This window comes from Papio anubis, chromosome 17 (genome assembly GCF_008728515.1).
Source record: "Papio anubis isolate 15944 chromosome 17, Panubis1.0, whole genome shotgun sequence".
Lineage (NCBI taxonomy): Eukaryota > Metazoa > Chordata > Mammalia > Primates > Cercopithecidae > Papio > Papio anubis.
The window spans coordinates 52,078,347-52,102,325 of NC_044992.1; the positions used below are offsets into that span (position 1 = coordinate 52,078,347).

General features: G+C 52.5%; 1 protein-coding gene and 1 long non-coding RNA gene across 2 annotated transcripts in view; one reads left to right on the forward strand and one right to left on the reverse strand.

The window, feature by feature from the left end:
- Positions 1-196: 196 nt before the first annotated feature.
- MAP3K14 (mitogen-activated protein kinase kinase kinase 14) overlaps positions 197-23,979 on the reverse strand; it is a 54,187-nt gene continuing 30,404 nt past the window's right edge. The window contains exons 4-16 of the mRNA XM_003913206.4: positions 23,637-23,847; positions 22,914-23,528; positions 21,291-21,428; positions 11,502-11,631; positions 11,162-11,293; positions 10,539-10,643; positions 8,095-8,258; positions 7,450-7,600; positions 4,423-4,776; positions 4,112-4,218; positions 3,559-3,703; positions 2,196-2,296; positions 197-1,850 (exon numbers count right to left, since the gene is read on the reverse strand). Of these exons, the coding sequence (XP_003913255.2) occupies positions 1,686-1,850; positions 2,196-2,296; positions 3,559-3,703; positions 4,112-4,218; positions 4,423-4,776; positions 7,450-7,600; positions 8,095-8,258; positions 10,539-10,643; positions 11,162-11,293; positions 11,502-11,631; positions 21,291-21,428; positions 22,914-23,528; positions 23,637-23,847 (2,518 nt within the window). The 3' untranslated portion in view covers positions 197-1,685. The remainder of the gene's footprint in view (positions 1,851-2,195; positions 2,297-3,558; positions 3,704-4,111; positions 4,219-4,422; positions 4,777-7,449; positions 7,601-8,094; positions 8,259-10,538; positions 10,644-11,161; positions 11,294-11,501; positions 11,632-21,290; positions 21,429-22,913; positions 23,529-23,636; positions 23,848-23,979) is intronic.
- Positions 1,064-5,344, forward strand: LOC103878880. The gene is made up of 3 exons (XR_004179459.1): positions 1,064-1,161; positions 4,133-4,351; positions 5,022-5,344. It is a non-coding gene; the product is annotated as an uncharacterized LOC103878880 (long non-coding RNA).

The window sequence follows — 23,979 nt, forward strand, 5'->3', positions numbered from 1 at the left end:
GAATAGCCCAGAGGTGGGACTAGAAGCACCCACTGGGAGGAGTGGTGGGAAAGCAGCCCCACTCAAAGGCTGAAACAGTCCTTGTCCAAAACAAGGGGGACTTGAAAAGATCTCACCAAGAAGGCAGAGAGGCAGTTGTTAGTGTCGTGAGGTTCAGCAAGCCGGCAGGCAAGAGAGAGGACACCAATGGCCTGGAAACATTTGTCATCACCCCAAACTTTATTGCTTACAAAGAGTTCTCTACAACCCACACTGCAGTACCAATGCTGCAGTTCTTTATGTGCTGGGGGCCGGGGCTGTCTCCCCGGGAGCAGTCTGGCTCGCTGTGGACAGCTGGACAAAGGCTGTCTTGGCAAGACGTGGGGATGAGCTTCTCCCAAGGAGTCTCGGCGTCCCCCGCCCCAGGAGGTTGAGGCTAGCTGACACCCCCCTGACAATTCACAGCTGACTTAATGCTACATGAGTCCTGAGTAGCTCCCCTGGGAGAAGAGGCTAAGCTGGGGCAATGGGGAAGTGGTTGCTATTAGAGAAATCTGGAGGAGGTTTGAGGAGTCATATGCATGTAGACAGCTCAAGACTGTCCCTTCACCCCATCTCCTGGACTGCAATGCTCTTACAGAGTCACTGACCTGCCCTGCCAGAGGGCAGCCATGAAAGTGCTTCGAGGTCATCAGAGTGCAAAGTGCCGTCAGCAGTACCCTCCGGCCCGGGGCAGGGCAGGGTGAGTGTTCGTGTGAGCTGTGCTCTGGGGGGCCCGCACGCTGGACGCTGACAGTGGGGCTGGGGTGCCGGAGCGTCTCCGTCTGCTGCTTTCCTTAGTATTGATCATGTCCATCTACAGACCGTTCCTGTCAGGCACATCCTGCATCACCCTTCACCTTTACAGATGAGGGAAGAGCGCCAGTGAGTCTGGGGCAGTGCTGGGCCTGAAGGGGCTCAGGGTCTGCTGCGCTGGGGAAGAGTGATAGCCAGCAGCAAAGGGGCACGTGTCTGGGGACTGAGAACCACTTCACTTACACACCTTCTTTGGTCGTTGGCTGAACCAGAAGTCAACTCAGGACCTGTGTTACAACAATCTGAAAAGCGTGGTGTATTCTACCAGGGAGCCTTCAGGGATCAGGCATTCCTTTCCCCTACACCCGAAAGGGATGAGCTGGCCAGGTGAGGCCGGGCAAGGGGGTCAGAGGCCTCCCGTTAACCTACGGGTGGGCATACCTGCTGACCTGGTTCTGCACTGAGCCTGAGTGTGGGCCCTTACACACTCGACACCCTCACACCAGCCTGGAGGGTGAGGGGCCGAGGGGCTCGCCCATCCCTTCTGACCCAGGCTGGAAGCTGCTCTCCCCTGTCTGCCAGCAAATGGTCACTGATCCAAGCGGGCCAGGCCAACTCGACTGGAGCAGGGCAGAGAAGATCCTGTTTGTTTCCCGAGGGAACTCCTGCCGTCCTCCTCTGTCTCCTCACGTGGCAGAGTGTTTTCTCAGCAGGGTGGGGCAGGACTCAGGTGGGAAATCCTGGGAGGCGTTCTGCTTGCCCCCACCTTGCTGCTGCCAGGCCCTGGTCCCACTGCTGAGCCGGGGGCTGGCAGATCCCTGGGAGCGGCTGAGCCTGTGTTTCAGGGCAGCGTTGTGCGCCGAGCAGGAAGGCTGCTTCCGGCAGCGTGGAGCCGGCAGTGGAGGGTGGGGTTAGGGCCTGTTCTCCAGCTGGCCATGCTTGACCCTCCAGCTCCAGGCGAAGCTGCCATCAGGGGCCAGTGTGCACTGCAGGTCGATGCCCGAGTCTGGCACCTCCATGTCATAGCGAACAGGCTGCCCATCTTTGGTCACCAAGCTGAAGGCTGCGGCTGGGATCTAAGGGTGGAGCAAACCAGTGGGCTGAGATCATGGCATGGGGCTCAGAAGCCACATAGAAAGGTAAAGACATCTCCCTCCAGCCAGACTGGCAGCCCTAAGGGCACTGTCTGTTTGTCATTCCACAGGACTCAGAGAATCCCACCCAGCCCAAGTGTGGGTCTGGAGGACCTCTCCGTCCCCACTGCCAGTCTTACTTTGAGGCCCTGGGGGACGTCGAAGGCCAATTCCACGTATTCCCTAGAGTGCCATTCTACTTCTTTGAAAGCCTTCCTCCTGGAGGGTGGGGCCAGGTGCACTGGCTTCTGGGACTCTGCTGGTCAAGAGTGTACCTGCCCCCCTTACCTGGCTGCTGATGCCAGTGGCGATGTCTCCCACTTTGACCCGGTGGAACTCCCGGATGTGCAGGTGTTCACCATTGAGAGACTGTATTTGGACTTTCACACCTAGAAGGCGGGCAAGGTGACAGTCAGGAGAGTGGCTGCTGGCTCTCCAAGGACCAGGGTCCTGGCAGGGGCTGAGGGAATGTTTTTGTTAAAAGTCACTCTGCCCTTAATGTAGAGGGGAGCAGGCCTGGTGTGATGGAGCAGCAGAGATAAAATTTGGGCTGGTCTAAGCGCAGCTGCATTTCTGTTTGTTTTTGAGACAGAGTCTCACGATGTCACCCTGGCTGTAGTGCAATGGAGCAATCTCAGCTCACTGCAACCTCTATCTCCCAGGTTCAAGTGATTCTCCTGCCTCAGCCTCTCAAGTAGCTGGGATTACAGGCATGTGCCACTACACCTAGCTAATTTTTATATTTTTAGTAAAGATGGGGTTACACCATGTTGGTCAGGCTGGTCTCAAATTCCTGACCTCATGTAATCCACCTGCCTTGGCCTCCCTAAGTGCTGGGATTACAGGTGTGAGCCACCACACCCAGTCACAAAGTTGCATTTTATAAGAAAAATAAAAAATTCAGGCTGGAACAGCCCTCGTGTTATATACACCTGCTAGTTCTTCCTGGCTGCCAGTACCTGGGATCTGGCCTGTGCGTTGCTAAGAGCTAGGGTTGGCTCCTATGGGGAAGTAGTATTTCAACTTGGATGCAAAGCAGAAAGGAACTGAACACAAAGATCCTTAAATTAGATTATGGGCAATTTAGATTGTTCCCCGAGTTGAAGTGGCCTCTGGCCTGCTGCCATGAGTCACACTTGCCCTGGAGAGCAGGGCACTCCGATCTGATGATGCCCTTGTTCTAGCAAAGCCACATCATAACCTATGCAATCAAGCTTGAAAACGAAGGAATTTTATGTTGTCTTTCTCATTTGACCTCAGATCTCAGAGGGGGCTCCTTTTGCTGAGTTTCTGATTAAAATGCTCATGGGTCCTGTTCCTTTCCCTTTAGAAGAGATTAATTGCTCAGTTTCCTGACTCCAGGTCAGGAGAGACTGCTCTCCTCCCCAAGCTAGGGGAACCTTCTGGGACTCCATCAGCCGCCAATGAGGGGATAATGGTCCCTCACTGCCCAATCAGGAGAGGCTCGTGGGTGATGGGGACCTTTGCTCGAAACCCAACTTACTGGCCAGGAACCTCAAGTTCTGGGACCAGGTGCCTTCCTCCCTCCCACTGTGCCAGGGGAGGGGAGACACAATCCCTCAATGGCTGTCTAGCTCCAGGCAGATCAGCTGCCATGGGGGCTGCTGAGCAGGTGGGAATTGGACTGTACCATTGAAATAGCTTGGGGTGTCGGTGGGCCGCCCCCGGGCCAGCACCATGTTCCAGCTGGAGCTTCGAGCCTCGGCCTGGCTGCTCCAGGAGTGTACGCCTGAGCTCAGGGTGTCCCGCGAGCTTTGAGAGGCCTTTGATGGGTTCTGAAACAACAGGATTGGGTACGGACTCAGGGCCCTGGGCTCCAGGATCCATCTCTGGCTTGGGTCTCATTTGAGGCAAAGGGCCACTGCTCATGCCCTCAGCTGGAGGAGGGTAAGGGTTGCCTCCACGGGGGACCAAGGCCTGCCTCCCCATTATCTCTGGTGGCAAAACACATTCCCTAATCCCAGAAGGGTAGATTCCCATGGTTTCTCTCACTCTGAACCATGACCACCTCCCCCGACCTAGTGAGGACCCCTACCAGAAGGAAGGGGTGACCCCCATCACCCTCCCTTTACCCACTACTTGCAGAGTCCATTCACTAGCTGGATGCAAAGCCATTTGCTCTGTGCCAGGACCGGGAGAACCACACCCCTGAAGCCATGGCTGCGGGGCCACAACTGACTCACCTTCTCGCTGTCATCCGACAGGGAGAGGCTGTCGATGCTGAGGCACGAGAGAATTTGCTCCTGCTCCTCCAGAGAAAATGGCTGGGACAGGCTGTTCAGGAATAATTCTGCAGGGAAAAGTGGAAGAAAATGGCTGTGAAAGACTGGGAAGAGGCTGGCTGTGTTTTCAGGGGTTCTTCCTGCACAGTCTGTAGAAGCTGAGCTGCTGGGGAAGGGGCTGGAAGAAAGCCCACACCGCAGGTAAGGAGAAGCGCCGGCCTCCCTCCGCGGCCAGTGCTTGGGGCCCCAGCTGCAGCCATGGTTGCCCGTACCTATTTCCAGCTGCTGCAGTTCCTGCTCCGGGAAGGTTGCTTTCCGCTCTGGTGAGCTGGGGTTTCTGGCAGGGGCTGGCTCCAGGGAAGACAGAGGTAAGGGTTCCCACATCCCAGACTCCTCCTTGCTCAAAGTCAAGGGAGGAGACTTGTTTGGCTCTGGGGGCTCTGGTGGGAGAGGAGGCTGGAGCTTAGGGGCTCTGCCTGTTGTCTCCTCAACTGGCCGAGGCTCTGGGGCCCTTGGCGAAAGCTCCCTCGGCTGGGCATGGAGGGTCTGGTGATAATTGGCTTGATTTGGTGGTGGATGTCTTGGTTCTTTATATTCTCCCCTCCAAGGGCTCTTCAGACCTCCCACTAGAAAACAGAGAGGACAATGGTGAGGGGAAGCGTGCTGTGCAAAGGCTATCCAGGCAGGAGAGGCCTCTCCTGAGTGCAGAAGGGCTAGAGGCGAACAGCGGGGAGGACCTTCCCCAGGCCACCATGGGAGGTGACTTCAGAGGGCAGCATGGTGGTCTCCACAGGAGACTTTCTCAGTAAGACGGTCCCAATATAACAGGGATAGGACTGGATTTCTGTCTTTAATTCCGTTTTCATTCTAGGTGTCAGTAGCAAATTGAAAAACTACAGAATCAGTTCCAGAGGACTTTGTTAACAAGAAAGAGAAGATTGAAAAAAGCCCTGGGGCTATACCAACTCAAGAGCTCCTAGGCAAAGTGGCATCCTGGACCCACCATCTCTCCTACCCTGTCCTCAGTCAGTACTTCCCCGGGCACCGTTGGTTCTGGTGCGGGGCGAGTTCAACCCTGGGACCACCCTCATCCTTATAACTACCAGCTGTCTTTGGTGAGGTGCAAGATCTCTCTGGTTTTATTTCGTTTTCATTCCTATAATCACGGCCTTTTTGTGCCCATCCCTCAGGTGACGTTCTATTGTGTTTGATGTATCATTTTTGATTGGGTTGTGTTCTTGCAAAATGTGTGTTGTTTTATTTATCGATTTTTATTTTTGTATTTTTTGTTTTTTAAAGAGACGAGGTCTCACCATGTTGCCCAGGCTGGACTCCAACTCCTGGGCTCAAGCGATCCTTCCACCTCAGCCTCCTGAGTGGCTGGGACTACAGATGTGCGCCACCATACCTGGCTACTGATCAGTTTTTAGTTTCCCAAACATTACCATCTGGGTTCATTCTGTGTCGGGTTCTCTTTTCACTCGGCACCATGCCTTTAGGATCCGTCCATGCTGCTCTGTGAACACCGAGTTGCTTTGACTGCGTGGTGCTCCATGCAGCATCCTTTTTTGTGTCTCTGTCCTCCCAATGAGGGACCCCACTGTACCCTACTCCCCTCCCACAAAGGAAGCTGTAGCGCGCATCCTCAGGCGTGTTCCCATATGGATCTGTTGGCATTCCTTTGTCAGTGCACCCAGGGGTAGCGGTCCTGGGTCTCAGTCTGCAGACATCTGCCTGAGTGCAGCCAGGCGCTCTCCAGAGTGGGCAGCCTTGTCCACATGCCCATCAGCAGCACCCGAGGGGTCCCAACAGCCCCACATCCCACCAACTTTCTGCTTTTTTCCAGTCAAATGGCTCTCGAGTGTTACCTGGCTTCATTTATTTATTTTTTGAGTCAGGGTCTCTGCTGCCCAGGCTGGAGTGCAGTGGTACAATCGTGGCTCACTGCAGCCTCGACCTCCCAGGCTCAAACAATCCTCCCACCTCCTGAGTAGCTGGGACTACAGGCACATGCCACCATGTCTGGTTAATTTTTAAATTTTTTTTGCAGAGAAAGGGTCTTGCTATGTTGCTCAGGCTGATCTTGAACTCCTGGCCTCAAGTGATCCTCCTGCCCCAGCCTCCCAAAGTGCTGGGATTACAGGTGTGTGCCACTGCTCCCGGCCTCTCTTTATTTTGTATTCTTGGATTCCTAGCGAGTTTCAGCCCCCTTTACACATCATAACCCTTGTGATACTAGTAAACATATATTTCATCTTTAACCCCATTTCTGGCACATAACTCCTAAAAGCCTTACTCTCCAAAGTGATCTCTTTCTATGTACTAATGGATTGACTGAAGGCTGGCAGCCCCTAGGTAGCTTCAGGATGGAGGCTGGTCATCCGAGAGACACAGGACACAGGCAGGATTAGAGGGCTGGGACTTTCATCCTACCATCCCACATACTGGGAGGGAAGGGGGCTAAAGGTTAAGCTGTTCGCCAATGGCCAATGGTTTCATCAGTCATGACTTTGTAATGAAGCCTCCACAAAAACCCAAGAAGACAGGGTTCAGAGAGCTTCTGGTAGCTGGGCACGTGGAGGTTCTTGGAGGGTGCCAAGCCCTAGAAGCTCCACGCTCCCTCCCACATGCCTTGCCCTATGCATCTCATTTGTATCCTTTGTAATATCCTTTCTAATAAACTGGTAAATGTTTATTAAAAAGGTAAATGTAATATCCTTTCTAATAAACTGGTTTCTCTGAGTTCTGTGAGCCACTCCAGCAAATTAATCGATCCCAAGGAGGGGGTCGTGGGGTCCTTGATTTATAGCCAGTTGGTCAGAAGCACAGGTAAACACGTGGGCCTGAGACTGGCATGGGTAGGGGGCACAGTCTTGGGGATCAAGCCCTCCTGTTGCGGGCTCTGACGCTGCCTCCAGGTAGATAGTGTTAGAACAGAACTGAATTAGAGGACACCCAGCTTGTGTCTGCTGCGAACTGATTGCTGGCTTGGTGGGGTGGAAATCCCCACACATGTGGTCACAGGAGTCTTCGGGTTGATTGTAGTTGAGTGGGAGAATGGAAAAAGCACTTCGAGTTCGTGTGTGAATTTTCTCTTTCCCATCTCCTGAGCGCTGCCTCTGCGTCAAGGCGTGGTACTGCCACAATCTCCCAACAACCCCGAGGCTGCTGCACCCCCTACTCCAGAGGGGGAAACTAAGGCTCTGAGGGGTACCTTGCTCTGGACCTGTGGCCACCTGTCTCCTCTGTCCACCTCTGTCCTCTGCCCCCCGGGTCAGCCAGCGCGCGGCTCCTCTTACCTTGCTGTAGTGCCTGGTTCACCTTCCCTGCCAGCTCCGCTGCAGACGCGCGGTGGACGGGCTCTTTCTTCAGCCCCTCTTGGATGGCCTGGGCTGTGAGAGGGGCACAGGAGGCTGGGATCTCCCTCACAGGCGGAGGCTCGCTGGCAATCTGGGGCACAAAAGACAACAGGTGAGGCCTGCCTTCCCTCATTTCCTGATACCCGGCTGTTACTGCTCTCTGTGCAACTCCCGCCGGCCCCTGCTGCCACTGTGCTGGGGTCTATCACAAGGAATGGAGGGGTCTGGGCTACAGTGAGGGCACTTTTCCCAGGACAGGGACACATGGAGCCCGTAAAACAGGCCAGAGCCAGGCAGCAAGATGCCCATAGCTTCCAGGCCTGGCCCGTTAGGAGGCAGGTGGATGGGGCCCAGGGTATGGACAGAAGAGAGTTCTCACCTGCCATGAACTTGGTGAGCCTCCGCAGCTGGATCTCCCTTTGTACCCCCAGATTTGGGTGGCAAGTATTTGAATTAGGATCCCACATGGATGACCAGGCCTCCCCTTGCTCCAACTGCCACCGCAGAGCAGCCCCTCAAGCCTGCGGCCCGGGCCCCAGGGCCCTGCAGCTCCCCATGTTGGCCATGCCGGGTGCCGTCACCGACCTTGAGGCAGAGCGGCCCTCGGAAGAACTGAGTCCAGGGGTGGCAGCCGTTGAGCATGTGCAGCATCATGCAGCAGCTGCTCCAGACGTCCACCTTGGCGTCGCAGCGCCTGCCCAGCACCACCTCCGGAGCCATGTGGGTCTCTGTGCCAGGGATGTAGTCCCCTGAGAAGGCGGAGAAGACATAAAGTCACCTGGAATGCTGATGGGCAGGAGCCTAGGCAATGGTCACCCCAGTTAATCCTCGGGGTATCTTACATTTGTCACTGTTAAAGTACGTTTTATTTTATTATCTTTTTCGTTCTTTGAGACAGAGTCTCGCTCTGTCAACCCAGGCTGGAGTATGGTGGTGCGATCTCGGCTCACTGCAACCTCCGCTTCCTGGGTTCAAGCGATTCTCCTGCCTCAGCCTCCTGAGTAGCTGGAATTACAGGCATGAGCCACCACGCCCAGCTAATTTTTATATTTTTAGTAGAGATCGGGTTTCACCATGCTGGCTAGGCTGGTTTCAAACTCCTGATCTCAGGTGAGCCACCCACTTCGGCCTCCCAAAGTGCTGAGATTACAGGCATGAGCCACTGTATCCAGCCATGTTAAAGTACTTTAAATACAGAAATAACATCTCCAAGTCAAACTTGTAGGGAGGAGCTAGGCGGGGACTCTGCTGGGAACTTGTACCAAGCAACAGAGCACCCATGATATGGACTCTGCCCTTTGGACCAAACCCTTAAAGTGTTTTTTGAAAATAGGGCAGGGGCTGGACATTACAAATTAGGTTGTAGAAGGTTAATTACTGGTATGATGTTCCTGAAATACTAGTAAGTGAAATTTAAAAATCATAATAGAAAACTTATTTGCATAAAAGACTGAAAGAATAGATGGCAGATGTGAACAGTGGTTTTTTTTCCTGGTGATCTGTATTTGTAATTTTTGCTTAGCTCTACTTTCTTCAAAAGATATTAGAAAAAAGGGTCAGGCAGTGGCTCATGCCTGTAATCCCAGCACTTTGGGAGACTGAGGTGGGAGGACCGCTTAAATCCAGGAATTTGAGACCAGCCCGGGCAACATACTGAGACCCCATGTATAGCTACAAAAAATAAAAAAAATGAGCCAGACATGGTGGTGCATGCCTGTGGTCCCAGCTACTCATACTCAGGAAGCTGAGGCGGCAGGATCACTCGAGCCAAGGAGCTTGAGGCTGCAGTGAGCTATGAGTGAGCTACTGCACTCCAGCCTGGGTGACACAGCAAGACTCTGTCTTTAAAAAATAAAAGTTAAAAAAAATTAGAAAAGATATATATATATATATTTTTTGTAACAAGAAAAAGCCCACTAAAGTTATTTTAAAAGAGCTTAAGACAACACGGGTGGAGGTCAAGTGTCCACATTCAATTTACATCTTCAGAATTGTCAACACAGTCCTTCAACAACACACAATCATATACTTCCCAAAGATTCTTTTTCTGTTGGTCAGAATGAAATCATTTTATCCTTAATGCTATAAATGAAAAAAGCAGGGCACAAAATTGTGTTATAATGGCGCTAACTAGACACAGGAAAAACAACAGCCTGGAAGGAGTTATCTAAAATATTCATGATTCGGTCGGGCGCAGAGGCTCACGCCTGTAATCCCAGCGCTTTGGGAGGCTGAGGCGGGCAGATCACCTGAGGTCTGGAGTTTGAGACTGGCCTGGCCAACATGGCAAAACCCCGTCTCTACTAAAAATACAAAAATTAGCTGGGCGTGGTGGCAGGTGCCTATAATCCCAGCTACTCAGGAGGCTGAGGAAGGAGAATTGCTTGAACCCAGGAGGCAGAGGTTGTAGTGAGCCGAGATTGTGCCACTGCACTCCAGCCTGGGTGACAGAGTGAAACTCCGTCTTAACGAAAACAACAAAAAAATTTGTGATTCTCTCTCTGGGTAAGAGGAATGGTGAGAATTCTGTTCTCCACCTCTTTTATATGCTTAACTCTATACTTCACAGTGGGCATGGATTATTTCAATAATCAGAGGAGTTAAAGAAAGATATTTCACTGGCTTTAGAGACCAGGCCCCTTGGTCAGCCTGCCCACTGTGCTTCCAGCCAACTGTGCTCAGAGGCGCAGGAGAGCTGGGGTCACAGGCTGGCAGTGCACTCCCCTAAAAAGGCCAGACAAGAGGCTGGGGGAGCCATGGGGCCTCCAAGGCAGAAGGCCTGGGACCTAGCGAGAGTCAACAGCCTTTCCCTCTCTTCCCTGTGTACAGGAGCATCAGCGATGAGCACCTGACATCCATGATCGCATTTCCGCCTAACAAAGAAACCCCGATAATCATCCAGACTGGGTGCGGGGCTTAAACACACAGGTGGACCTAAGTGTTCACATCTCAATTCCCATTCTGGAAAGCATGGAAGGCATTCGGCGAATGAATGCACTGGGGGGCACAGCAGTTGGTGGGGGCCTTACCTGTGAGCAAGGACTTCCCCAGGCCATCAGGTTGAAGACACACAGCATGGCCAAAGTCGCAGAGGGCTGCATGGCTCCCATCGCTGGACAGGAGCACGTTGTCAGCTGCCAGGCCGCCCCGGGGAGGAAGAGGAACAGGTGAGTCATGCCGGGTCCCAGCCCACCCTGGCTCGGTTTGGCCTGCCCTCCAGTGATGTAATTTTCTGGCTGACCCTACGTGGCAGCTGCTGCTTCTGATTAGTTTCATCAGTTGTGGAGGAAGGGAGGAGGGTATCAGTTCAGGCTAGAGGCAGACAGGATCTCTGAGGGCAAGGGGACAGGAGCAGGGTTTACTCTGGGGGAACGCTGCCACTCTGCTCGCCTGCCCCAACCCCGTACCAGGGGTCACCACTGGATGGGAGCTTGACCTTCGGTTCTCTGTTGCCACCATCTACCAGAAACTATAGTGCTTGGCTAAGGGGTTGGAGAACATCATTCCCCTTCCTACAGGCAGAGTCCTGTCAGCCTGTCTCAGGGCCTGCTACTGGAGATGACCAGGCTAGCCCAGAACTGAGAGGAGATCAGGCAGGATGGTGTGAGAGAAGAGCCTGCTGGGGAGCAGGGCCGTGGGGCCTGGGCCTTACCTTTGACGTCCCCATGCAGAATCCTTCGTGAGTGGAGGTATTCCAGCCCCTCCAGGGCCTGGCCCAGGTAGTAGAGGGCCCGGTCCTCTGGGAGACAGCCCTGCTCCTTGACCAGCTGGCCCAGGGAGCCACCTAGGAGAACAAAGGCCAGGCTATACCTGGGACTTGCTCGAGCCTCCATGCCAGCCAAGGGCAAGAGCACAGGGCAGGTGGTGGAAAGCAGGGTCATAGGGTCAAGAGGTTAACAATGGATGGATCAGTGACCAAGCCAACTTGGGCAAGACTCAGGAGGGAACCCTTGGCACTGAATTTGGAGCAAGAGTGGGACCTGGCTCCTTACCTTCCAGCAGCTCCATGAAGATGTTGACCCAAGGCCCTTCCCTCACAGCTCCATACAAAGGGACAATTCTGGGTGAGGTCAATCCTGCACATGCCATCAGTTCCTCCGCCCGAAATACTTCCAGCCGCACCTGCAAGGGCCCAGAGGCAGCTGTGAGACAGGAAGAGGGGACCAGAGCTGGGTCCCTGACATCCTGTCAGGACCCCGGTGCTCCACACACAGAGGCTGCTGTTTCCAGTGGCTATGCAGGGGCCCGGGGGACCTGCTGGACCCTCAGAGCCTAAATATCCCGTGCCCTTGGTATCAGGAGCAACTTCCTGAACTTAATTAAAGTTCTGGAGTGCTGCCCATGTGCAAAAACAGCTGCATAAAAACTACATTCTGGGCCGGGCGCGGTGGCTCACGCCTGTAATCCCAGTACTTTGGGAGGCCAAGGCGGGCGGATCATGAGGTCAGGAGATCAACACCATCCTGGCTAACACGGTGAAACCCCGTCTCTACTAAAAAATACAAAAAAAAATGAGCCAGGCGAGGTGGCGGGCGCCTGTAGTCCCAGCTATTGGGAGGCTGAGGCAGGAGAATGGTGTGAACCCGGGAGGTGGAGCTTGCAGTGAGCTGAGATCACGCCACTGCACTGCAGCCTGGGCGACAGAGCGAGACTGCATCTCAAAAAAAACAAAAACAAAAACAAAAAAAACTACATTCCGGCCGGGCGCGGTGGCTCATGCCTGTAATCTCAGCACTTTGGGAGGCTGAGGCGGGTGGATCAAGGAGATCAAGGTCAGGAGATCAAGACCATCCTGGCCAAAACCCTGTCTCTACTAAAAATATAAAAATTAGCTGGGCGTGGTGGCATGAGGCTGTAATCCCAGCTACTCGGGAGGCTGAGGCAGGAGAATCGCTTGAACTCGGGAGTCAGAGGTTGCAATGAGCCGAGATCGCGCCACTGCACTCCAGTCTGGCGACAGAGTGAGACTCCATCTCAAAAAACACAAAAACAAAAACCACCCCCTCCCCCCAAAAAAACCCGAAACCCTACATTCCTCATCCAGGCTGCTGGCATGCTGTCCGCCCTCAAATCTGCCAAACGCAGAACATTTTTTCCCCCAGCTAAATGGGCGATTTCTAGGATGTGGGTCCTTTTGCTAATCACCATCCATGTCTACTGTCAGAAGCCAGGCTTCTGACTTATCTGATGGTCAGGAACCAAGATTTGGACTCCATCGGGTGCATTTTGTTTTTCTTTTCTTTTTTTTTTGAGACAGAGTCTCGCTGTGTCGCCCAGGCTGGCATACAGTGACGTGATCTTGGTTCACTGCAACCTCCGCCTCCCGGGTTCAAGCGATTCTCCTGCCTCAGCCTCCTGAGTAGCTGGGACTACAGGTGTGTGCCACCATGCCCAGATACTTTTTGTATTTTTAGTAGAGACAGGGTTTCACCATGCTGGCCAGGCTGGTCTCAAACTCCTGACCTTGTGATTCACCCGCGTCGGCCTCCCAAAGTGTTAGGATTACAGGCGTGAGCCACCGTGCCCGGCCTCAACACTTTTCTTAACTCTTGTAATTATTTGTTTCTTTCCCAGAGGACTAAAACATCCACATAGACAGAGCAGTGTGTATTCTGTTTGCAGCTGTCTCCCAGCATCTGGGAACATAAGGAGGCTTCTGCGGAGGGGTCTGGCCAACTGCCGACTGGCAGGTCTGGGATCATCCACTCCTTTCTAAAGGGACCAGCAACTTGGTGGGAGGAAATAGGCCTTGGATATAAACATTGTGGGCTTAGATCCTGGCTCAGCCTTTTAAAACAAGGCAGCAGACTTCCCATCCACGTGTTTCCATATGCAAACAGCAGGGACAGTGGTATCTGCTCCTGGGTAGAGCAAGGATTTGGAAGGATGGTAACCGACACCAGGCCTGGCAACCAGTGGGCACTCAGGAAGTGCTAGCTCCCCAATTCCTCCAGCTCACATCAGAGAAGCTGATACTTAGACCTTTTTTTTTGAGACAGAGTCTCGCTGTGTCACCCAGGCTGGAGTGCAGCGGTGCAACCTCAGCTAATTACAACCTCCGCCTCCCGGGTTCAAGCAATTCTCCTGCCTCAGCCTCCCGAGTTGCTGGGAGTACAGGCACCTACCACTATGCCCAGCTAATTTTTCATATTTTTAGTAGAGACAGGGTTTCACCATGTTGGTCAGGCTGGTCTTAAACTCCTGACTTCAGGTGATCCACCCGCCTCGGCCTCCCAAAGGGCTGGGATTACAGGCGTGAGCCACTGTGCCCGGTCTCTTAGACCTTTTTTTTTTTTTTTTTTTTGAGATGGAGTCTCGCTCTGTCACCAGGCTGGAGTGCAGTGGAGTGATATCTTGGCTCACTGCAACCTCCGCCTCCTGGGTTCAAGGGATTCTCATGCCTCAGCCTCCCGAGTAGCTGGGACTACAGGCACGTGTCACCATACCCAGCTAATTTTTGTATTTTTAGTAGAGACAGGGTTTCACCATGTGGTCTTGAACTCCTGGCTTCATGATCCACCCGCCTCGGCCTCCAAAAGTGCTGAGATTACAGGCGTGAGCCACTGCGCCCGGCCTCTTAGACTTCTTAATAGACTTGCCCTCCTTCCCGGCTGCTGATGGTTCTCAAGTAAGCCTTGAGTGGCATCGCCAGGGGGCGCTGGCAGTAACAGAACCAGCTTGGAAGCGATCTCCACAGACTTGCTGACTTGGCAAACAGCTCTGACACTGGGGTTTTTGGATTTTTGCCTATCAGTGGAAAATATCACCCTTCTGGTTCCCTAATATCTGGTTTGATTAATCACCTCCCATGAACTTTGACTCTGCCAGTGTTTCCAGCTCTAAAAAGCCTCTGAACCTGAGTTGGAACTAATTCAACAACAGGACTTGTTAGCAAATGTCTTCAGCCTAACCAACCCCAAACTGAGCTTGAGGCACCCCGGGGCACTGCAGAGAACTCAGAAGGGTGCCAAATGGATATCTGACATTTGAGGGAAACAGCCACCACAACGTCTGCTGGACACCGCATGAACGACTTGCTCGAGACAGTTCAGCTTCAAAGTTCAATCACACGACATTCCCTTTGATAATGTATCTCTATGAAGCTAAGTTTTTGGAGGTCACTGTGATTAAAAGTAGTTCAAGGAGAAAATGTGGGAAATGAAGGTGGTGGTGTCCTATCTGATTTCAAGGGTTGAGATGTGCAACAAGGCATACATCCCATTAATAATCTGGCTGTTTGGAAATGGAAGGACCCTTTTTCTTTCAACTTATGTGTCGCTTTTCAAATGGCTACTAAGTTGTTACGATAAAGACTTATTATTTGACCTCATTGCTTCATACACACATCTGTTGGGTATTTGTTTTGGCCTGGGTTGCCCTGAAACAATGACTGAGATATTAACAGGGCTGTGATCCAAAAGAGTTGGGGAAACTTGGCTTTAACTTTGCAGAAATCTGTAAGTCCTCCTAGAGTGTCCCGTCCATGCTAAAAATATTTCCAGTCACCCAGACCAAAGAGGGTGGGAGGAGATGCTTCAAAAGACAAGGTGCTTTAGAAGTCTGTGCCAGCAGAGAAAGCAGCCCAGCCTTCCAGGCCAAGCTGGCCGCCTGTGTGGCCACCCCTCCTCTCTGAACTTCCGTGTTCCTCATCTGTAAAATGAGGGGGCTGGACTGTGATGAGGATATTCATGAGAATTACGATCTAATGCCCACTTATCATTTCCCAAGCACTGGTAAAGCCCTTTCTAAGCATTAGTTATTCAGATCTTACAATAGCCTGTAAGCTGGTGGGATCATTATCCCCATTTTATAGATGAAGAAGCTGAAGCCTGGGCAAATAATCTGCCCAAGGTCACTGTGTATAAGAGATCACAGCCTGGCTTTTGCTCGGGTAAGCCTGACTCCAGAGCTGCCAGCTACTCTGCCTCCTGAAGGCCTTTCCATGCTGAACTTTTTTTTTTTTTTTTTTTTTTTTTTTGAGACAAGGTCTCCTCCCTCGGTTGGCCAGGCTGGAGTGCAGTGGCACAATCACAGCTCACTGCAGCCTCGACCTTCTCGGGCTCAAGTGATCCTCCCATCTCAGCCTCCCAAGCAGCTGACACTATAGGCGCCATGCCCAGCTAATTTTTGTATTTTTTGTAGAGATGGCGTTTTGCCATACTGCCCAGGCTAGTCTTGAACTCCTAGGCTCAAGTGATTCTCCCACCTTGGCCTCAAACATGTTGAGATTACAGGCGTGAGCCACTGTGCCTGGCATCCATGCTAATGTTTTAAAATACATTCAGGAGCGAGCATCCCCAGGGGGAAGCACTGTCAGCAATGAGCCCACTGCCCAATCCAGAAGCCACTTCCCTCCACTCAACTGCCTGCACGCTGGACGCTGGGAATCACTTTTTCCTCCTTGAACTTTCCTCTTGTTTTCCTTGGTAATCTTTTTTTTTTTTTTTTTTAAGATGGAGTTTCGCTCTTGTTGCCCAGGTTGGAGTGCAATGGCGTGATCTCGGCTCACCGCAACCTCTGCCTCCTGGGTTCAAGTGATTCTCCTGCCTCAGCCTCCTGATTAGCTGGGATTACAAGCACCTGCCACCACGCCTGGCTAATTTTTGTGTTTTCAGTAGAGATGGGGTTTCTCCATGTTGGTGGCTGGTCTCAAACTCCTGACCTCAGGTGATCCACCTGCCTTGGCCTCTCCAAGTGCTGGGATTACAGGCGTAAGCCACCATACCCGGCCTTCTTTGGTATTCTTTTTTTTTTTTTTTTTTGAGATGGAGTCTCACTGTGTCGCCCAGGCTGGAGTGCAGTAGTGCAATCTCAGCTCACTGCAACCTCTGCCTCCCAGGTTCAAGCGATTCTCCTGCCTCGGCCTCTCGAGTAGCTGGGACTATAGACGCCCGCCACCACGCTCGGCTACTTTTTTAGTATTTTTAGTCGAGACAGGGTTTCACTGTGTTGGCCAGGATGGTCTCGATCTCCTGACCTCATGATCTGCCCGCCTCGGTCTCCCAAAGTGCTGGGATTACAGACGTGAGCCACCGTGCCCAGGCTCTTCTTTGGTATTCTTATCTGTTTTATAACATCAATAAAAAAAGGCATAAGAGCAATTCTATAAATTCTTTTGCAGATTCCAGGAACGTAAACTGCGTGAAAGGGACTACCACAGTACTGTGCACAGATGTCCAATGAATATTAGAGGGTCCCGCCTTATTTTCTCAGCACCATCAAGATATTCTCCTCTGATCCTTGTGCTATTTTCCTTCTAAACACGTGTCCAGGACTGAAGGCTGCTCACCTTTACCCTAATATAAATGTCTATCCCCCATTACAACTCGGGTTCCTTCAGGTCAGGCCTGTGGATTTCACATCTGTCCCCAGCCCCTGCACAGTGTCTGGCACAGAGCAGGTGCTTGGTGACGGCTGGGTTGACTTGGCCAGGGTCACATTATCCCAGATCAGCGGCAGAGCCAAAGCAAAGCTCCCAGAACTTCACACTTGAGCCAGATGTCCTAAAAGGAGTGATTCTTAACCCTTTTTGGGCTACAGACCCCTTTGAGGATCTGGTAAATGATATGAATTATTCTTCAAAAATGTGTGATTGCCCATACATGCAACACACAAACACTTTGTTTTTTGAGACAGTCTTGCTCTGTCGCCCACACTGGAGTACAGTGGCATGATCTTGGATCACTGCAACCTCTGCCTCCCAGGTTCAAGCAATTCTCCTGCCTCAGCCTCCCGAGTAGTTAGGATTACAGGCATGTACCACCACATGCAGCTAATTTTTTATATTTTTGGTAGAGATGGGGTTTCACCATGTTGGCCAGGCTGGTCTCGAACTCCTGACCTCAAGTGATCTGCCCACCTTGGCCTTCCAAAGTGCTGGGATGACAGGCGTGAGCTACTGCACCTGACCGACAAACATTCTTTTGAATGAAGTTCCTAGAGTTCATGGATCCTATCAATCCACCACTGACTAGGATAAGAACTTCTACATGGCCGTTAAAAAGCGTAAGATGGTTGTGTATGTGCCAATAAGGAAATCTGTTGTGATATATTATTGCATGACAAAAACATGGTACAGAATAATCACTAGAGTAGGATCCCATTTTTTGTGGGGTTGGGGGACAGGGTCTCACTCTGTTGTCCAGGCTGGAGTGCAGTGGCATGATCTTGGCTCACTGCAGCCTCTACTTCCTGGGCTCAAGTGATCCTCTCACCTCAGTTGCCCGAGTAGGTGGGACCACAGGTGTATGCCACCATGCCTGGCTATTTTTTTTTGTAGAGACAGGGTCTCTACAAAGAAATGCTAGAATTGTAGGCATGAGCCCCACACTGGCTGATCTATTTTTTTTTTTTTTTTTGAGGTGGAGTCTCGCTCTGTTGCCAGGCTGGAGTACAGTGGCACAATCTCGGCTCACTGCAAGCTCCGCCTCCTGGGTTCACGCCATTCTCCTGCCTCAGCCTCCGGAGTAGCTGGGACTACAGGCACCCGCCACCACGCCCGGCTAATTTTTGTATTTGTAGTAGAGACGGGGTTTCACTATGTTGGCCAGGATGGTCTCGATCTCCTGACCTCGTGATCCGCCCCCCTTGGCCTCCCAAAGTGCTGGCTGGGATTACAGGCATGAGCCATAGGCCCGGCCTAATCTTACTTTTTTTTGAGACGGAGTCTCACTCTGTCACCCAGGCTGGAGTGTTGTGGTATGATCTTGGCTCACTGCAATCTCCGCCTTCCTGGTTCAAGCAATTCTCTGCCTCAGCCTCTCGAATAGCTGGGATTACAGGTGCCTGCCACCATGCCCAGCTAGTATTTGTATTTTTAGTAGAGACGGGGTTTCACCATCTTGGCCAGAGGCTGGTCTTGAACTCCTGACCTCGTGATCCACCTGCCTCAGCCTCCCAAAGTGCTGGGATTACAGGCGTGAGCCACCGTGCTTGGCCCTGATCTTACTTTTAATTGCAAACAAATATAGGCTCATTATAAAAGAATTCAAATGATACCAAAAAAAGCAAAAGTCCCCATTTCCCAGTCCTATTCTCAGAGGTAAATGCCCTTTGACAGAAATCTTTTCAGACTTTTAAAATTTCTTTTTTATTTCTATTTTTAACTTTTTGGTAGACATGTGATCTTGCTATGTTGCCCAGGCTGGTCTCCAACTCCTGGCCTCAAGCAGTCCTCCCACCTCAGCCTCCCAAAATACTGGGATTACAAGCATGAGCCACTGTACCCAGCATGGACTTTTTATGTGTGTATAAACAGGTAGTTGTTTCTTCTATTAAAATGGGATCCTGGTGGGGCAAAGTGGCTCACACCTATAATCCCAGCACTTTGGGAGGCTGCCCAGGAGTTTGAGTCCAGCCTGGGCAACACAGTGAGATCCTGTTTCTACAAAAAATAAAAAATTAGCTGGGTGTGGTGGTGCGTGCCTGAAGTCCCAGCTACTTGGGAAGCTGAGGCAGCAGGGTTGTTTGGGTCTGCAGGGCTGAGGCTGCAGTGAGCTGTGATCATGCCACTGCAAACCAGCCTGGACAACAGAGCAAGATCCTGTCTCAAAAAAAAAAAAAAAAAGATCAAACAAAAACCTTAAAAAAAAAAACTGCATCAAACTCTGGACCCATGGCCAATCAGCATCCAGATCAGGATGTTCTAGAAGGAGGACGAAGGGAGTGCTGGCACCACCACGTGACACCTCACATACTGGATTCTCCCCAAGAAGCATTGTGGGGGCACAGACTTATTCTGACCCGGTATGCGGCCTGACCTCTGATGCCGGGCCCACCTCCCGGTCCCCATCCCCTCATCAGAGAACTGTTTCTCCTGCTCTTCCAGCTGAAAACCCTAAAGGACACCACTGCCTTGACGGAAAGGAGGGGCTGTCTGCCCAACCAATGGCAGCTGTGCGGGCTGCCAAAGAGTCATCCCCACTGTATTCTCCGGGGTGGGAAGGAAGTGGTTCTGTGAGTGGCCAGCTCTGGTGGGCTTGAGCTGCAGCTCTGGTGCTGAGAAGTCCACATCTTGTGCTTGGAGTTTTTCCAACTGCCTTGCAGTGGATGGGAGGGGCGAAACATGGAGTATTTATCCTCTTCCACTATATTAGGGTTGTTTACCTTGTTGCCTGGGAAGACTCTGAGGCCCTCAGCAGGGGAACAGCTGAGAAGCCCAGTGACTAAGCTCCCAGCGCTGGGTGCGCGTCTCTTCACACTCTCACACTCTCCTCCCACCACCTCTCAGGAGGGACAGCTGAGCCTTCTCCGGTAGCCTGGAGAGGGGAACTGCAGCTGAGCAGGTCAGGCATGTGGCCTTGGCCTCCAAGTGGAAGACGATGATCCACATTGGCAAGAACTCGGCAAGAACTCAGCACGCACTCAGCACGTGCTGCCAGTCGGGGGTGGTGAGAGCAGAGTTTTCGTATTTGACACAGTGTGTCTCAAGTTTGGGGTGATACCTGCAGATAGTCCCCTCACCCGTCTCACCATCCAGCCCAAGGACACACCAGGGAAGCTGGGTTCATTCACATCCCAGTTGTCTCCTCTCCCCTTAAGGCCACAGGCACCCCGGACGGTGGTGGCGGTGTCTGCTCTGAATGGGGCCAGTGTGTGCCGGGCTTTTGTGCTCTGGCTACAGTGAGCATTTCCTGTGTCAGGTTGGTGCTCCAAAAGTTTTGGACTTTGGAGCACTTCAGATTTTGGGTTTTCAGATTGCGGATGCTCTACCTGTATTTGTTGCTTTCCTTTTGGAGATTGGAGCGTCTCTGACATAAGCCACTTGAAACAAGGTCTCTCTCTGAGCTTACTTCACACTGGCCAAAGGGCCAAGGGGATGGTCCACAGAAACGCGCCTTAGGTCCTGGTGCTGGCTTTGAGGCTGAGAGCTTTGACTGGCAACAAGGTGGCTTCCAATCAAGGTGATCCAAGAGTCAGGGGTGGGGGAAAGGTTGGTGACGGGGAGAAGGACTGACACCCGTGAGGCCTGTGGGTCTGCAGCCGCCACTGATGCTCCCTCTGGGCCCGGACAGTGTAATCTGACAGGAGGAGGCCTCAGCTCCAGGCCCAGCATGCCACACCGTCCTCTCTGCTCTCCACTTCTAACACCAGTGAGATGAAGGGGTGGGAGAGGTGATTCCTGTCTTCTGTCTCTACTCAAAACTCTAGGACAACAAGTCTATCTTCTTTCCTCTTCTTCCTGAAGAGTGGCTGAAAGCCGAACTCTCAGGTCAGACAGACCTGGTCTGAATCAGGGCTCTGCCACCAGGCCATTGACTTCCTGTCTTGCCAAGCTTGATTTCCCCACCAAGTCTGTCTTGTAGGACTGCGGCACACCTGGCCAACAGGGCAGAGCTCCGACTCCCACTGAGACTGGCCTCCTGCTGGAAGCGCCTGACAGGTGGAGACTACTGCTTTCCCCATCATCTGGCCCAGGTCGGGGGCGGCCCCCTATGTGGTTCAGGGGTTTTACCTCAGTGTGAATTTCATGACGCTCCAACCATCTTCCATGTTGGGACTTGCCCCTCAGGGCCCTGGCTATATTGAGACACCGAGGCCGCGTGTGTCCTCTCACACTGCCTCTCACATACACACATGCCAAGGGCAGCGGCCAGGCCAGGACACGTGACAGGCTGCTCCCTTCCAGTTCCAGCCGACCTCAGGTGGCCAGTGACAGCCAAGTTCTGTTCACAAGTCAGACCCACAGTCACCCTGCGACTGTCCTTGACAGAAAGCAGAGGGAACACACCAGGCCCCCTTCCTGGCTTCCCTCTTCACTCAGCCCCTGAGCCCTGGCATACCTTTTTGACAGCGCACTGGAAGCCAGTCTGCTTGTCCTCCATCCTGTGCACCTCTCCGAAGGAGCCTCTGCCCAGGCGGGGCTGGTGTGTGGCCCAGTGGACTTCTTCTCGGTACTCATAATCCACTGGCTTGAGTTTCTGGGGTTGGCAGGAGAGAGAGGCCAGTTTTAGTGGCCAGGGCAGCAGAGGGCTACAGGGCTACAATGAGGAAGGCCCTCCAGCTAGTGACCTTGCCAGGGCTGCTGAGCTGAGCCCTCACAACCAGGCAGCCCTGGGGCGAAGACGGGGATCTGGGCTGGGCAGCCCCAGAGAGGGGGTAGAGGAATGAGGTGAAGGCGAGGGAGGGGTTCATGGGCTGCAGCCACTGATCCTTGTGATGAAAAATATCCCAGACTTGTGATGGTGAAACAGAAACAGAACTGCCAATCACCTTGACAATGAAAAAACAAAACTCAGGAGCTAGGTGGAGGGAAGGGAGGAACAGTGAAGAGGGGCCGGGGTCAAGGATGATGTTAAAAGAGGATGGAGGGGCCGGGCATGGTGGCTCACACCTGTAATCCCAACACTTTGGGAGGCCAAGGTGGGCGGATCACTCAAGGTCAGGAGTTTGAGACCAGCCTGGCCAACATGGTGAAACCCTGTCTCTACCAAAAAATACAAAATTAGCCCAGCATGGTGGTGCATACCTGTAGTCCCAGCTACTCGGGAGGCTGAAGTGGGAGAATCACTTGAACCCGGAAGGGGGAGGATGCAGTAAGCTGATATAGTGCCACTACACTCCAGCCTGGGCGACAGAGTAAGACTCTGTCTCAAAACAAAACAAAACAAAACAAAAAATTAAAAAATTAAAAAGTAGATGGAATAAGACGGTGCAGTGGCTCACACCTATAATCCCAGCACTTTTGGAGGCCAATGTGTGAGGACTGCTTTAGCCCAGGAGTTTGAGACCAGCCTGGGCAACACAGCAAGACCTCATCTCTACTAAAAAAAGAAAATAGCTGGGCGTGGTGGTACACGCTTGTAGTCCCAGCTACTCGGGGGGCTGAGGCAGGAGGACTGCTTGAACCCAGGAGATGGAGGCTGTAGTGAGCTATGGTTGTACCACTGTACTCTAGCCTGGGTGACAGAGTGAGACTCTGTCTCAAAAAACAATTTATTAAAGAAAAAAAAAAAAAAAGTGGATGGATGGAATAAAACCCAGAAATCAAAGTGTGATAAAATCATTTAAAGTTATACACTTATTTGGGAAGTGAACAAGAGGAAAAAGGGAAGGAGGTGGGTGGTGAAAACAGGTCCCATCCTCATCTTCTGTCTCTGGGGGCCATGATAACATCTCCAGTGGCTCCCGGCTGATTCCCCTTGTCCTCAGCATGTGTATTATTCATGCAGTGCCCGCATTCAGCAAGCAGGAGGTGACCAACCAGAAGAACTCAGAACAGAAGACGCTAAAAAGGCTGTGAAAAGTGAGGTTGGCAGCGTAACAGATGACACTTTTCATCCACAGTGAGCACTATCCTACTGTTTGATTTGTCACCACAGATAAGAGTGACTCTGATAAAGAGAGAAAAGCATCCCCCAGGTTGCTGGTGGAGGGACGTATACAGGTGCTGGGGGATTAGTTACCTCAGTGAGCAGGACGCCCTCATTGTCCTCAGTTTTGGGGCTGGGCTCCCGGGGTCTGGAGCCCCCTGCTGCCCAGGTCTTGGCCAGGCTGGTCAGGCTGTGGGCCTGGCCTGAGCTCACGCTGCCTTGCAGAGCATGCACCAGGTATTCCTCCACAGAAAACTTCTCATGGGCACCACGAGACGGGCAGCTGGGCTCCAGGTGTGGGCCAGGCAGGGGCTTTGGACTGTCTACACAGGCCAGTTTGCTCAGGTGTGGGTGAGGCAAGGGTTGCTGGCTGTCTACACAGGCCAGTTTGCCCAGGAAGGACTCTAGAGGGTGAGGTTTCCAGGGCTGGAGAGGGTGGAATGGGAAGGGATGAGGCAGTCTGCTATAGGGGAAGGGGTGCGTGGGCAGGGGCAGGGGGCCTCCGTCCTGGGGGTGGTGCAGTTTCCACACGTGGTTCAGACATTGCAAGGGGCTGATCAGTTTGTGGAGTTCCGATCGAGGCAGAGCTGGTCGCAGGCCCTCGCCAAGCTGCTTAAAACAGAGTTGACCAAGGCCTGGTTCCTTCAGAGGCTTGGTGAACTGTGGGGTGTTTCTCACATACGGGACGCCGAGTGGAGACTCATCCTCCTGTGGGGAGAAACACAGCTGTCAGCACAGAGGGCCAGGGCCAAGGCACAGGCTCCAATTCCAAGGCCCCATGAACCTGCGGTCTGGGCAGTGGGTGGAGGGTCTCACCTGCACTGGGATGGTGCAGCTCTCCTGCTCAGGGGTCCTGGGGAGGGGTTTGGCCAAGGCCACTCCTGTATGAGCCAGGGACTTTGAGCTCTTCTTCTTCCGTTTCTTCCGGGCTTTGCTACGACGCTTTCCCTTCCAACACACACGGGCCATTTTGCCCTCAGTAGCATGGGCCACATTGTTGGGGATCTGATCAAGACTCTCAGACTGGCTGTCAAAAAAGGGACAGATTTGCATATTGAGCACAAGGAGGCAGGAAGAGGCAATGGCCCAGACACTTGTATCTGGACTCCTACAGATCCAAGGTCAAATCCCAGCTTGCCATTACTTGTGTGAATGCGGC